Source organism: Dermochelys coriacea, chromosome 9 (genome assembly GCF_009764565.3).
Source record: "Dermochelys coriacea isolate rDerCor1 chromosome 9, rDerCor1.pri.v4, whole genome shotgun sequence".
Taxonomy (NCBI): Eukaryota; Metazoa; Chordata; order Testudines; family Dermochelyidae; genus Dermochelys; species Dermochelys coriacea.
In genome coordinates, this window is record NC_050076.1 from 17009113 (window position 1) to 17022859 (window position 13747).

Genomic DNA, 13747 nt, shown 5'->3' on the forward strand with positions numbered 1-13747 from the left:
TGACAGAGGCCAAAATGATAGAACTAAATGTAGGCACCTAAATCCATGTATAGGCACTCAAATAAAAGTGGCCTAATTCTTAGAGATGCTTAGCAATTCTCACTGTCATCATTGTGAGCTGTGAATGCTCAGTACTTCTGAATATCAGGCCACTTGTATTTGAGAGCTTAAAAATTGGTCTGGGCTCATAAATGGTGAGACTGCTTTCGACATCCCTCTAAAGGAGTTCATTTACACAAGCCACAAATACTTTTATTTCAGTACATTGTTGTAGGGCACAACACCAGATGTTGCCTCAGTTTCGAGGGGAATATTAGAGTGATTTGCATGTTTTTATATTTTTTTTACATTTCTACCTTCCACTTAGTTTAACTGTTTCTCCCTCCTGTACAGTAGAGGAGGGTGAACTTGAAAGGAAGGGACCCCAAAGACCACAGAACAAATATGGATATACTTGGAAGAAAGAGCCAAGAAAAACTGCCATGCAAGAGATATGGGGAGTAAGGGCTAGTAGGTGTTGAGTGAGGGATCCTCTGTGAGAAATATATCTCAGGGAACAGCAGGCAACTCAAATAGCTAGCAAGTCCCCGCAGAAGTAGTCAGAATCCCTTCTAACAGGCCAGGCAGCAGCCCACATTGGCCTGCTCTCACTTCTGACATAGAAACCTCTGGACAAAACATAGCAGCTAGCCAGAGTATTGGGTTGTCGAACTGCACAGTATGTGGAATTGCAGAATTACTCTTTTTGTGGGGGAAAATGTGATTCAACAGTAATTATCACAGTTTTTAAACGATGAGCAGTGTCGTGCATCATTTCACTTCTGAGGTGAACTGTTCCCAATGGTATCCCACATAAGGATTCTACTGTGACTATAGTCCATTGTGTTAATCAGCTTTCAGACCCTACCACCCTGGTGTTCAACTGCCATGATAGTGTCTACCTTTTGAGAGCTTTCTACTCATGACATGCTCCTAGTTATCTTTGCCATTGCTTCTGTGTTGGGTGTTTAGTGTTGCAAGAGTGCTATACATTCATAGATCATAGCCCTTTCCTGCTCCCATAGGTTTCCTCAGTCCTTGAAAAGTCTCCTAATGCAAAAATGAATTCAGTCTGTGTCACCTGGGACAGATTGGCCACTCTGCACTATGAGTTTATTCTCTTTGGACTTCACTTTTTTTGAGAGAGATACTTCCCCTAATAAATTGATATGTTTGGACTATAACTCCTGAACTGTTCTAGACAGACAAAGGAAATAAAATGGTTTCTGATGCCAACAGTGTTTCTTGCAAATTCCCATCTAGTTACACATATTAGTCATATTTCACATCACTATCTACATATGGCGATGGCTCCTCTCCTCTCCTCCCCCTGACTGGCATAGCATAAATCCTTTATGCATCTCCCCATCCCCTGGAAACTCAAAATGGCAGTTTAACTGGTTTTATTTCTACTTACTTGTGTTTGGTGACTCTTGCTAGCAGTTTGGTTGTATGTTGTTCAAAATACAAGACCTGAGAGTTTTCATCTCTGCTTCCTTTCCTGGTCCTGTTATTGATTGGCCCATATGTGAGCTGTAAGGATATTTCTGGTGCTGTGCCCAGCAGCCATGATGTGCTTTCAAATGACTGTGTGTCTGGCTTGTGTGTAAAATAGCTAGTCTAATAAACCACTGAAAGGCAGGTGATTTGGAGTGGTTAGTAGTAGGAAGCTCATTGCAATGTTTTTACCTGTCCTTTCCTTCCTAGTGAGCACATGTTTGGCCAGATGCTGCTGACTGCACTCTGGTTGTACTTCTCTTTGAAAATGTTCGGTGGGTATACTTCCCACTTGTGTTTTGTATTTTTTTAAGTGTGCAGACATTTTGAAAATACGGCTTAATGTGTAACTAAGAGCTTTTGCTGTATTAAATGTTGTTACTGTTGCTCTTCCTCTTTCCCTGCAATTCAGAAAAGCAACTCATACTGCAACGTAAAGATGAGAATAAAGAGAGTTAATAAAATAGAGATATTTTCTGTTTAAAGTAGAATTAAAAGTCTTGAACAAAAATGTATCAAAAAGTTAAACAACATTTATTAATATGATTGCTAACTATTCCTCATATGTAACATCTCTAAACAGTGCTATTCTGGATGTCTTTCCAAATGACAAATAGTAGTTTAAGTACAGTGTTAAATTAATGGTGATACCAGTGTAACTTGTCAGAACCAAAGCAAACTTGTGTAATTTACTTGAAATTATTGTGGGGAGCAGGGAGATGGTAGTTCTGAAAGTTTGGGAAGAAAGTATGCCTTTGGTATAAAGATTTGAAAAGCTTTTAAACGGCAACCTTTTTAAAACTATTTCATTTTACATTAGTTTTCAGATGAACGTTAATATATTGTTTACTTTTCCTAAAATCCTGGTTTATGGGACTGAAAAATACCTTAAATTCCAGGACAATTTTCCCTTAGAATCTCTCCTTTGAATCTCTGTTAGGAGTTTAAATGTTATAAGAATCATATTTACAGAGATAAACCTATGGTTGCTAGTCTGGAGAGAGTGTTTCCTTTGATTCTCAGGTGATAAAGTTAATGGTTTTGCCACATTATACAGTTTGGTATCTCTCAGGCAGAAGAGAACATTATCAATATTCTATTGCTTTAATAAAGGAATTTGTTATGAAACCAGGGTCCAGTAGGCAGTTGTCTTGTCATTTTCCTAAAACGTTTGTATGGTGCTTGCAGTTGCATATGATTTCTATAATTTTAAAAGGTAATTGTTAAAGATACACTGCCCATTGGGGGATTGGGGGCGGGTGGGGAGTTAAAACTTCCATGTCTGCCGCTATATATGGAACGTCTCTCCTGAGCACCACTACTTTCCTCTTTTAAATTCTTCCAGAAGTCCCATTTTTTCACAGAATTTACAAGATATTACATCATCTCGACTCTGTTTTTTCATCTATTTATCTTAGGGGTGAATTGCTTGTTTGTGTGGAGAGAAAGGGCATACGGGTACTGGACATGATGTTGGGGACTTGTGAGAGGGAAGTTGAGGAATGTGGAGGTATGGACTTAATTGCTGGTGCTCCCCCTTGTGGCTGGGAGTGGCACTGTAGGTTTCCACCCTTGCCAACAGCTGCTTTGGCCCTGTGGTGGTTTGCCTCTTCTCATGACTCAGCCCTCTGTCCATGTTTAGTTTGACCCTTCCAGGGTAAACAGAGTCCAGTAAACTCAAAGAAATATAATATAACTTCTCCTCTGTCCGGGCACACCCCCTGCAGACTCTTCACCCTTTCCCAGGCTCTGCAGGGTGCAGAGCAATGCATCCTAGGGGGCCCAGCTCCAAACTCAGGAGTCTTCCTCCCCCTTGCACCAGGGTATTTCTGTACCACCTTTTCCAGTGAACCATTAGGGAAACCCAGACCCTCCCTCTTCTCCAGGTCCCAGTCCAGGAACTGTGGCAAGTAGCTAATTTCTACTCACTCAGTATAAATAATAATAGACAATGTAAATTATATAGGCTAATTTCATTCCTAAATATCAACTATACAACGTTCAAAAACCTGTATTCAGGTTTATTCCAGTTGGATGCCTTCTAGATATCCATTGTGTAATTAACTAATAAGAAATTCTGATGCTAAGAAAATGTTAATGGGACACAAAAAAGCTTTAACACAGTGGAAGGGATTTTTGAAGGCGGTAGGGTAGGGAACAGTATTTAGAAAGCATCTGATGAACTAGTTTTGTATTGTTGCTTATAAAAGTCAAGGCAAGAACTAATCCTTATTTTGCATTATTTCCTGCTTGGGAAATCTTCAAAGATTTGTAGTAATTGGTTACTGCATCCTCTCATCTCTCCACTCTCCCAATATATAGATGTGTTTCTAAACTCCATTTTTGCCATGTTTTACAATACATGCTGTCCATGGAAGTAAGAACTTTGAAATAGAGACTCACCAGGGTAAGTGAGAAGCTTACTGTGAAGGGATCTATACCATCTTCCACAGAATCTAAACTTTCTTTTTTTTTTTTTTTTTTTCAAATAATGAAATTTCTAGTCCTTAAAGTTTTTTGAAGACATCTACTTTGCTTAACAGTACCAGAGTGAAATTAATAAGACTATGGTCAGTTTCACTACTATTATTTGGAAGACAGTGGACAGCAGTAAAATTGGCAAAAATGATCTTAATGTAATGCTGCTTGAGGAAGCTCTAAGTAACAGCACAGGCAAGCACTGGGGTTATAACTGTGAAGGAAAATTTTAAAAATAGCCTGGGAGAGTGACAGAGAAGTGGAGACATTTTTCCCTTATTCCTTGCAGGAGCTAGTAGTCTTTGAGAGGGAGAAGACACAGAAAGCTCCTTTTCTGTCCAAGATGGGGGTGGAGTTTCCAATCTATCAGACACCAACTAGTCAAAGATTGATATGAAAGATAAAATGTCCGAGCAGTGTCCAGAGACAACACCCTGGTAGAAATCACAACACCTATTCTTTCCAAGATACTCTACAAAGGCTTCTAACAAGGAACCTCTCTGATGGACCACCACCACCCCCAACCCCCCTTACTGCTCCTCTTTGCCTCCCATTTTTTAATTTCCTCCTCACCCCACTCTAGTTTTCATATCTACCTGTGGGGAAGCAGGTTTATTGCTCTGACTAGTGCCTTGTATTTCTCACACTCTGTTGAAGTGCTTAATAAAATAGTCTTCCTTTTTTAAATTTTTTTTATTGATGATCTTGCCCAGCTAGTATATGACAACCTGTTGAATTCAATGCAGTGTTGTCTCTTGCAAATGGGTTGTGATGTTCTTATTTGTTGCGCCAGCAAAGATTTGATTTGGGCGCTTGGGCTGGGTCAAAGTAACATGAGAGGGAAGAAGAGTCGGCACTTGCTTACAGGTTAGCAAGCAACCAGTCCATCAGCCCACAACGAGGCATGTTTCCCACAGCGGCATCCATCTGTTGTTTTTCGAAGTACCTCATTACCTCTTGGAGAATATCACCAACACTATAGCTCTTCTTGGCTGCTTTTTCAGCCAACAAAGGAAGCTTCTTCAAATCCCCATCATTTTCATTCATGAATGACAGGTTGGGCACGTTGAAGTGGGAAGCAGCCATCCACTGGAGGATAGCCTGGAGTTCTTTGTTCAGTAAGCTGCTGTTGGCATTCTGGTTGTTCACTATCACTTCAGAACCAGATGATGAACCTGGTAGCTGTTTTCCATTACCCTTGGATTGTGAATTTCTCCTGGGTACTGCTGGCATTTTTGAGGATGAAGCACCATATGCATTTTGTTCATCCAACAGGTCACCTATAGCTAAATCTGGGCTGTTGTTTCTGGCCATGAATAGACACAACTTCATTACAGATTCCACCAGTTGATCAATAAATTGTTTGTTCATCTGATCCATATTGTCAAACTGATCCATGGCTGAATTGGGCTGTTTAGATAAGGCCTTTTTGCTGCACTTGCTATCATTGGTGGCAGCCTCTTTATAATTCTTGTTTGTTTCACTGGAATTGTCATCTATATTGAAACCAGCCTCACATAAGACCTTCTGGATGATTGATAACAGGATACCTGATATGTCCCCCTTTTGGGAGTCAAGTTGGTGGTGGTCATTCTTTGCCCCTGAGTGCCTTGATCCAGCAGCCATTGAAAGGGACTTGGAACTATGGCTGCTCTCCGCCTTTTCAAAATGAGAATCACGAGAAACATATCCAAATGAACTGGCAGCTGATTCACGTGCTGAGTCTTTGCCATTTGTCTGTTGTAATAGATGTTGTTGTATCAACATTAATGCAGTCACAATGAGGTCTTTTGCGTACTTATCCATTGAGCAATGCTTTTCTGAAGCTTTGCTTGATGATGATGATTGACCCTTGCTAGCCCCTCGGTCTTTGTCCTTCCCTTGATTATGCATTTCACTTTTCATTGCTGTAAATTGCATGCCTTGAGATTTGCTGTCTTGGGAGCCTGTTTTAAGTGATGTGTATGCTAGGCTTTGAGACCTGGACTGCTTATCATCCCCTGCTAGGGCTTTAAACAGGCGTTTCACCATTGCTTCCAAAATTTCAGTAGACTTTTGACTTCCTATGTTGAAAAGATTTTTCTTCACTGTGGAAACGAAATCAGAATCTGTCATGAGCACCCCTGTGACATTATGCAGATTTTTCATGGTTGAGTCTATCAAGTCTGATATGACATCTTTGGTATGTTTGAGGATTACTTTCTTCAAAACTACACAAGCTGGGGTTGTCTTACCATCTTTCCTTTGGACTTTCATGGTCTTCATGAATGAGAACATCATGTCTGAAGCAACCTGATTTGCATAAACCATTAACCCTTTGCTTACAGAAGTACCAGAATCATCCTGCCCAGACTGTTTTGCTTGCTGACACATTTGTGTATCTCCAGGCTTTCCTCCCTGTTTATAACCATTTTGATTGGACATCTCACTATAGAAGAGTGATGTTCTCTTAGAACCTGGAATATCTTCCTTCTTGGTAGTCTTTTCTTGAGATGGTCTGGGGGATGGTAGTTTACTCTGGGGGTCCTGTGTGCTTGCATCAACAGCTTCATTCACCATTTGTGATGCGATTTTACTCACAGAACCACGGGAATTGTTATTTTTCCCTGAACCGTGAATCCCCTGACGTATAAACTTACTGGCAGTGCCTTCCAATTTATCTGTGATCTCTTTACGTGCCATTTGAACAACCAAAGAACAGAGTTTATTTACATAGTATGAAACATCATCTGGATCTCTCTTTCCCTTTTGAGCACCGGCAGACTTTAAAGATGTGTCACTGTTCTGGGATAACGATGGATCATTGAAGGTTTGGCTAACTTTGCGTTTCTGAGGGGCATCTGAAGGGGTCAGTGCATGCTGGAATCCAACTGCATATTTCTGAAGGTCATTGTTGAGCCAGCTCACAACGCTGAGTTCATCAGTTGAACCTTGTTTGAAAAGACATACTGCTCCTTCAGTTTTAGAATGATCATGCTTCTCGTTGTCCTTTATTACAATGACTTCTTTTTCCTCCAGATTGCCCAGATCAAGTTCATTTGAAGGTTCAGACATGTTGCTGGACTGGCTAGCAGCTTTCTTTGCTTTTGAATCTTTGTCTTTTACATTCAGGCTGGAGACGTCGACAAAACAGATCACTTTCCGGTCCTGGTCCTTCTGTTCATCGGGGTTGTAGAGGTCTACTTTACACACACCTGCCTGGCTGTGTAACCAGTCAACTTCCTGAGACATCTTTGCAGGTTGATAATAGGACCGTACCCAGGACCGTAGAGTGTTCTTTTTTCAGTTGAGCTGCTATGATGACCCTGCCAGACTTGAGATGTTGCCTCCTCTCTCAGCTTTCCATGCTCTTCTACTGGCCAGATGGGATCTTCACCTGTGTTGACTCATGGTTTCTATAGCAGCAGTGACATCACAAAGAACCAGTTTCACTAATAACCAGTGATGCGTTGGCAATGCTTTAGCAGTGGGCTGCTATAGATTTTTTTCCTTTAGCCTGTGTTAAACCTGTGTCCTTTGGGTTTGGAGGGTGTTTTCCAATAGGTGCGCTGAGGGAATGGAGACTCTTTGTGTTTTGTTTTCCATATAAACAAAAACACTTTTTCGTAAACATAATCAAACAAGGAGTCAGCACCACTTAACAAAGAAACTTGCATTAAACTGCATTTTCTGGATATACAGTGAATAAATTGATAGTATAAGACAGAGGTTATCTTTTGATTAGAAGAGGGAATGAAGATGGTGGTAGTCTCATGGTGTTCTCCCTGAGGTGGTGACATCACAAAGATCAGCGCTCACAACTAATAGCTGAACAAAAAACCTCTAAACTTGAAAAGTGTCTTATTTCTCTTTCCATTCCCTGCTTTTTCTCTCATTCTCTTTTTCTCTTCTCTTTTCCTTTTGTCTTCTTCCTTCTTTTTTTTCCTTAGGACTAGCCTGTGTATCTTTCTTTTTTCCTCTACTCTGAAATAAAATAAAATCTTTAAATCGAAACACAGGGAGTGTGACTGAGATTATAAAACCAAACTAGCTCCTAATCCCCCTATTGTCAGATGATTGAAAAATCATAAAATCGTAGGAATTATATTTAGAAAAGACTTTTTGTCATATAATCTATCTCTCTGCCAGTGCAGGATTGTTCCCTATAAAATATTTACCATAGGTTTGTGAGATTAATGTTAAATCTCCCTGATGACATTTCTGTTTGTAGATTATTGCATACCTTGTAGGTCTGGAAAGGATGGATGGTCTTGTTAAATCACTGCACTAGTACTCGGGAGATCTAGGTTCAGTTCTCAGCTTTACCACAGATCTCCTGTTAGATCATGGGCAGGTCACTTAACCAGTCTGATTCTTAATTCCCAGTTCCCCATCTGTAAATTGGGGATAACTCTTCCTTTCTTTCACCTTTTGCCTGTCTTGTCTAGTTGGATAGTAAGCTCTTCGGGGGCTGTGTCTTACTACGTGTATGTGCCATGCCTAGCACAATGGGTCTCCAATCTAGGTTGGGTCCCTAGGTATGATTATACTACAAATAATAATTACATACATACATACATTACAGACATATCTGTCACTGTCAGCAGTTGAGTATTTTGTATAATACTCATAACAGTGGCAATTTTCTTTCCATTATGTGCTTTTTTCCAACTCAGTTTGCCTTTGCTATTGCCTACAACATAATTGTATAAAATATTTGTACAAAAATATTGCCCAATATTTCACAACTAATTACAGTGTATAGTACTAGATACCAACTAAATATGTAGATTATAGTTCATTTGACAAATAACAGGTGTAGATGATGCAGAAAAAGTGGGGTACTCCGGTCAAGTACAGGTAGTAGAGTCATTTAGGCCCAGGGGATAAAAAAATAAGCTTCCATAAGAATTAAATGTTGACAAAATTCTGGGACTACTAACATAACTGAATGCTCTCTGAAATTAAATAATTTAAAGTATCATTTATATATAGAAATAGTATTTTTTTTCTCTTTTCTTTGATACCTTAGTTCACTGGGTATGTGGAAAATGCCTCTGGTTGCCTGGTAACCATGCATATAGCCATTTTAGGTTGATGTCAAACTGATAAAATTTGGTTGCCTGAAGATAGGCACAGGTATCCAGGTAAAAGTGATCTAATTGTTTGGGATATTGTGTTTAGTTCTCATAATGAATCTCAAAACAGGAGCAGAAGGGGTTCAGAGATGAGCAACCAAATTGACTGCAGGCATGGAAGTATTTTTGGAAAGATGAGAGATTGAAAAGTTTGGGATTGTTTAGAGAAGAATAGTAGAGAACATGGAGATGTATAAAATAGTGAACAGTGTATCAAAGATAAACTGGGCGTGTCTGTTTTATTCTTTCTCATAATATGTGAACAAGGAGACATGAGATGGAATTAAAAAGATCACATTTGAAGTGGGTAAAAGAAAATACTTCAAAATTGCTACGAGATATCATTGAGGCTAAGGGCTTTATAGGATTCACAAAAGAATTGAATATTACTGGTGGGGATATAGTGTTGCCTCTGATTAAGGTTGCCTGACACTTCCCATTGTAAGACCCTGTTTTCAGTAGCTTATAATTTTTGCAAAACTTTTACCATTTAAATTGAAATTTTCCATGCTGGGTGTCTGCCCCAAGTGCACATGCACTCTCTCTCTATCTCTATCTCTGTTTGTGTTTGTTGAAATTTCAGTCCAAACGGTTGTCATTTCCAAGAAAAGTTGGAAAGTTGATTTGCCTTGGTAAAATAATCCTTGAGAAATATTTCCTTTGAGAATCTCTAGAGTACACATGCTTTGGAGCAGAGAGTTGAAAGGAGGTAATCTTTATATCAGGGATGTACCTTTTGCTGTCCCTGTGAAAATCCACTGAAATTTGACCAAAATATATGCCTTTGGAAAAATAATCAGTTTTCACCTTCTCACTAGAGACTTGCTAGAGCTTATCGACTAAATTCCCTAAAGAGTCTCCTTGCTCCAAGCAGAGTAGAAGGGGAAAATCTGGATTGGGGTGTTGCTGTGGGTAGGGCTGGGTCCTGACACCACAACTCCTAAGTGTCTCAAATTGGGCACCCAAAATAAATGGTAACTTTTCACTTAATCTCTTTGTACCTCAGTTACTCACCTGTTAAATGGGGATCATACCACCTCCTCACCTCACAGGGGTGTTGTGAAGATTGATTAATTATTTGTGAAGCATGCAGATAATATAGTGATGAACACCATAGAAAAGCCCAGGAGGAAATTAATAATTCTGTCTTCAGAGCAGGGTTTGAATAGTATGCAGTAACTAAGGCAGGGGGCCACACAGTGAATAATGAGAAGAAAAAGAATATTGAAAGGCTGCTCATTATTGAATGCCATCTATCCTGTGCACTGAATGAAACAGGTTCCTGGAGAAAAATAGTATGTGGTCACGTAATTAAAGAGTGTAATGTAATGCATATGCACAAGAAGGCTGAATTAAAGTTGCAGTTCTGCAAATGTGGCATTTGCCGCATTGTGCTCTAGAATCTGTCTTCGTTTTTTAAAAATGGTTTCTATCCCTCGTGGTTGCAAAAACAGCTAATAGTTGAAGTCGATTTCTTAAAGGGCTCTTAAAGTCGATTTCTTTACTCCACCCCCGACGAGGGGATTAGCGCTGAAATCGGCCTTGCTGGGTCTAATTTGGGGTACTGTGGACGCAATTCGACAGTATTGGCCTCCAGGAGCTATCCCAGATTGCTCAGTTGCGACCGCTCTGGACAGTGCTCTCAACTCAGATGCACTGGCCAGGTATACAGGAAAAGGCCCGCGAACTTTTGAATCTCATTTCCTGTTTGGCCAGCGTGGCGAACTCACCTGCACAGGTCACCATGCAGAGCCCATCATCACAGGAGACCATGCAGTCCCAGAATCGCCGAAGAGCTCCAGCATGGACCAAACGGGAGGTACGGGATCTGATTGCTGTATGGGGAGATGAATCAGTGCAGGCAGAACGCCGTTTGAAAAGACAAAATATTTTAAAAAATCTCCAATGGCATGAAGGACAGAGGCTATAACAGGGACCCGCAGCAGTGCCGTGTGAAAATTAAGGAGCTCAGACAAGCCTACCAAAAAATCAGAGAGACAAACAGCCGCTCCGGTTCAGAGCCCCAGACATGCTGCTTCTATGATGAGCTGCATGCCATTCTAGGGGGTGCAGCCACCACTACCTCAACCCTATACTTTGACTCCGTCCCAGGAGTGAGAGGCAACATGGAAGCGGGTTTTGCGGGCGAGGAAGATGATGATGATGAGGAGGAGGTTGTAGATAGCTCACCACAAGGAAGTGGAGAAACCACTTTCCCCAGCAGACAGGATCTGTTTATCACCCTGGACCTGGACCCAGTACCCCCTGAACCCACCCAAGGCAGGTTCCTGGACCCTGAAGGCGGAGGAGAGATCTCTGGTGAGTGTGGCTTTATAAATATTATACATTGTTTAAAAGCAAGCGTGTTTAATGATTAATTTGCCCTGGCATTCGCAGGATGTACAGCTACTGGAAAAGTCTGTTTAATGTGTCTGGGGATGGAGCAGAAATCCTCCAGGGACATCTCCAAAAAACTCTCCTGGATGTACTCCCAAAGCCTTTGCAAAATGTTTCTGGGGAGGGCAGTCTTATTGCGTTCTCCATGGTAGGACACTTTACCACGCCAGGCCAGTAGCACGTAGTTGGGAATCATTGCAGAACAAAGCATTGCAGCGTATGGTGCCAGTGTTTGCTGGCATTCAAACAACATCCGTTCTTTATCTCTCTGTGTTACTCTCAGAAGATTGATATCATTCATGGTCACCTGTTTGAAATAGGATGGTTTTAGTAAGTGGACATTCAGAGGTGCCCGGTCCTGCTGGGCTGTTTGCCTGTGGCTGAACAGAAATCTTCCCCGCTGTTAGCCATGCAATGGGGGGAGGGGTGAAGCCATCATCCCAGAGAATTGGGTGTGTGTGTGGGTGGGGGAGAGAGGGGTTAGTTGGGTTTCTGCTGCACATGAACCTGGAAACCGCAGGCCCTCCTTTTAAATTGCCAACCCATTTTTAATGGCCAACGCAATGACTACTTCATATGGGAAATGAGGGCGCTGCTGTTTGAAGCCATTCCCACATGTTATGAAAGTTAAAGAAGCCAAAAGACTGTGGCTTACCATGGCTGCCTGCAAGCCAAATCCTGTTGCCCGGCCCTGCGTGAATGATCTCTCACACCAAACCGGCATACCCTCAATAAGAGGCAAAATGTGACCTTGTAATGAAAGCACATGTGCCATGTAATGTAAACAGCAAGGTTTACCGTGAAAGAGTGTACCCATTGTTCTATAAAATGTGTCTTTTTAACTACCACTCTCCCTTTTTTTTCCCTCCACCAGCTGCATATGTTTCTCCTTCCCAGAGGCTAGCGAAAATTAGAAGGTGGAAAAAACGCACTTGCAATTAAATGTTCTCTGACCTAATGCTGTCCTCCCACACTGACAGAGCACAGCAAAATATGTGGAGGCAGACAATCTCAGAGTGCAAGAAAACACAATATGACCCCAAGGAGAGGTGGCGAGCTGAAGATGGTAGGTGGCGTCAGCTTGTTGAAAGAAGGCAGGAGTCAATGCTCAGGCTGCTGGAGGATCAAATTCATATGCTCCAGCGTATGGTTGAGCTGCAGGAAAGGCAGCAGGAGCACAGTCCCCGCTACAGCCCCTGTGTAACCAACCACCCTCCTCCTCAAGTTCCATAGCCTCCTCACCTAGACGCCCAAGAAAGCGGTGGGGGGGCCTCCGGCCACCCAGCCACTCCACCCCAGAGGATTGCCCAAACAACAGAAGGCTGGCATTCAATAAGTTTTAAAGTTTTCAAGTGCTGTGTGGCCTTGTCCTTCCCTCCTCCACCACCCCACCCAGTGCTTCCCTCCTCCACCATCCCTCCCGGGCTACTTTGGCAGTTATCCCCCTATTTGTGTGATGAATAAATAAAGAATGCATGAATGTGAAGCAACAATGGTGTAATTGCCTCTGCCTCTGCAAGATCGAAGGGGGGAGAGGAAGGTGCTTAGCTTACAGGAAAGTAGAGTGAACCTGGCAGGGGAGGGGACTCCATCAAGGAGAAACAAACAGAACTTTCACACCATAGCCTGACCATTCCTGAAACTGGTTTTCAAAGCTTCTCTGATGCGCACCGCGTCCTCCTGTACTCTTCTAATGCCCTGGTGTCTGGCAGTGCATAACCAGCGGCCAGGCGATTTGCCTCAACCTCCCACCCCGCCATAAACGTCTCCCCTTACTCTCACAGATATTGTGGAGCACACAGCAAGCAGTAATAACAATGAGAATATTGGTTTCGCTGAGGTCTAAACGACTCAGTAAACTGCGCCAGCGTGCTTTTAAATGCCCAAATGCACATTCTACCACCATTCTGCACTTGCTCAGCCTATAGTTGAACAGCTCCTGACTACTGTTCAGGCTGCCTGTGTATGGCTTCATGAGCCATGGCATTAAGGGGTAAGCTGGGTCCCCAAGGATAACTATAGGCATTTCAACATCCCCAATGGTTATTTTCTGGTCTGGAAAGTAAGTCCCTTGTTGCAGCTGTTGAAACAGACCAGAGTTCTTGAAGATGCGAGCGTCATGTACCTTTCCTGGCCATCCCACTTTGATATTGGTGAAACGTCCCTTGTGATGTACCAGAGCTTGCAGCACCATTGAAAAGTACCCCTTGCGGTTTATG

At 41.9% G+C, this 13747-nt stretch overlaps 2 protein-coding genes across 15 annotated transcripts in view; one reads left to right on the top strand and one right to left on the bottom strand.

Annotated features, from left to right (window-relative positions):
* The window catches only part of PHC3 (polyhomeotic homolog 3), a 100759-nt gene that overhangs the window by 49855 nt on the left and 37157 nt on the right, over positions 1 to 13747 (top strand). The gene's annotated exons all lie outside the window — the stretch shown is intronic.
* AKAP4 (A-kinase anchoring protein 4) lies at positions 4876 to 7245 on the bottom strand. The gene has a single exon (XM_038416500.1). It carries the CDS (start codon positions 7243 to 7245, stop codon positions 4876 to 4878), a length of 2370 nt encoding a protein of 789 aa, XP_038272428.1.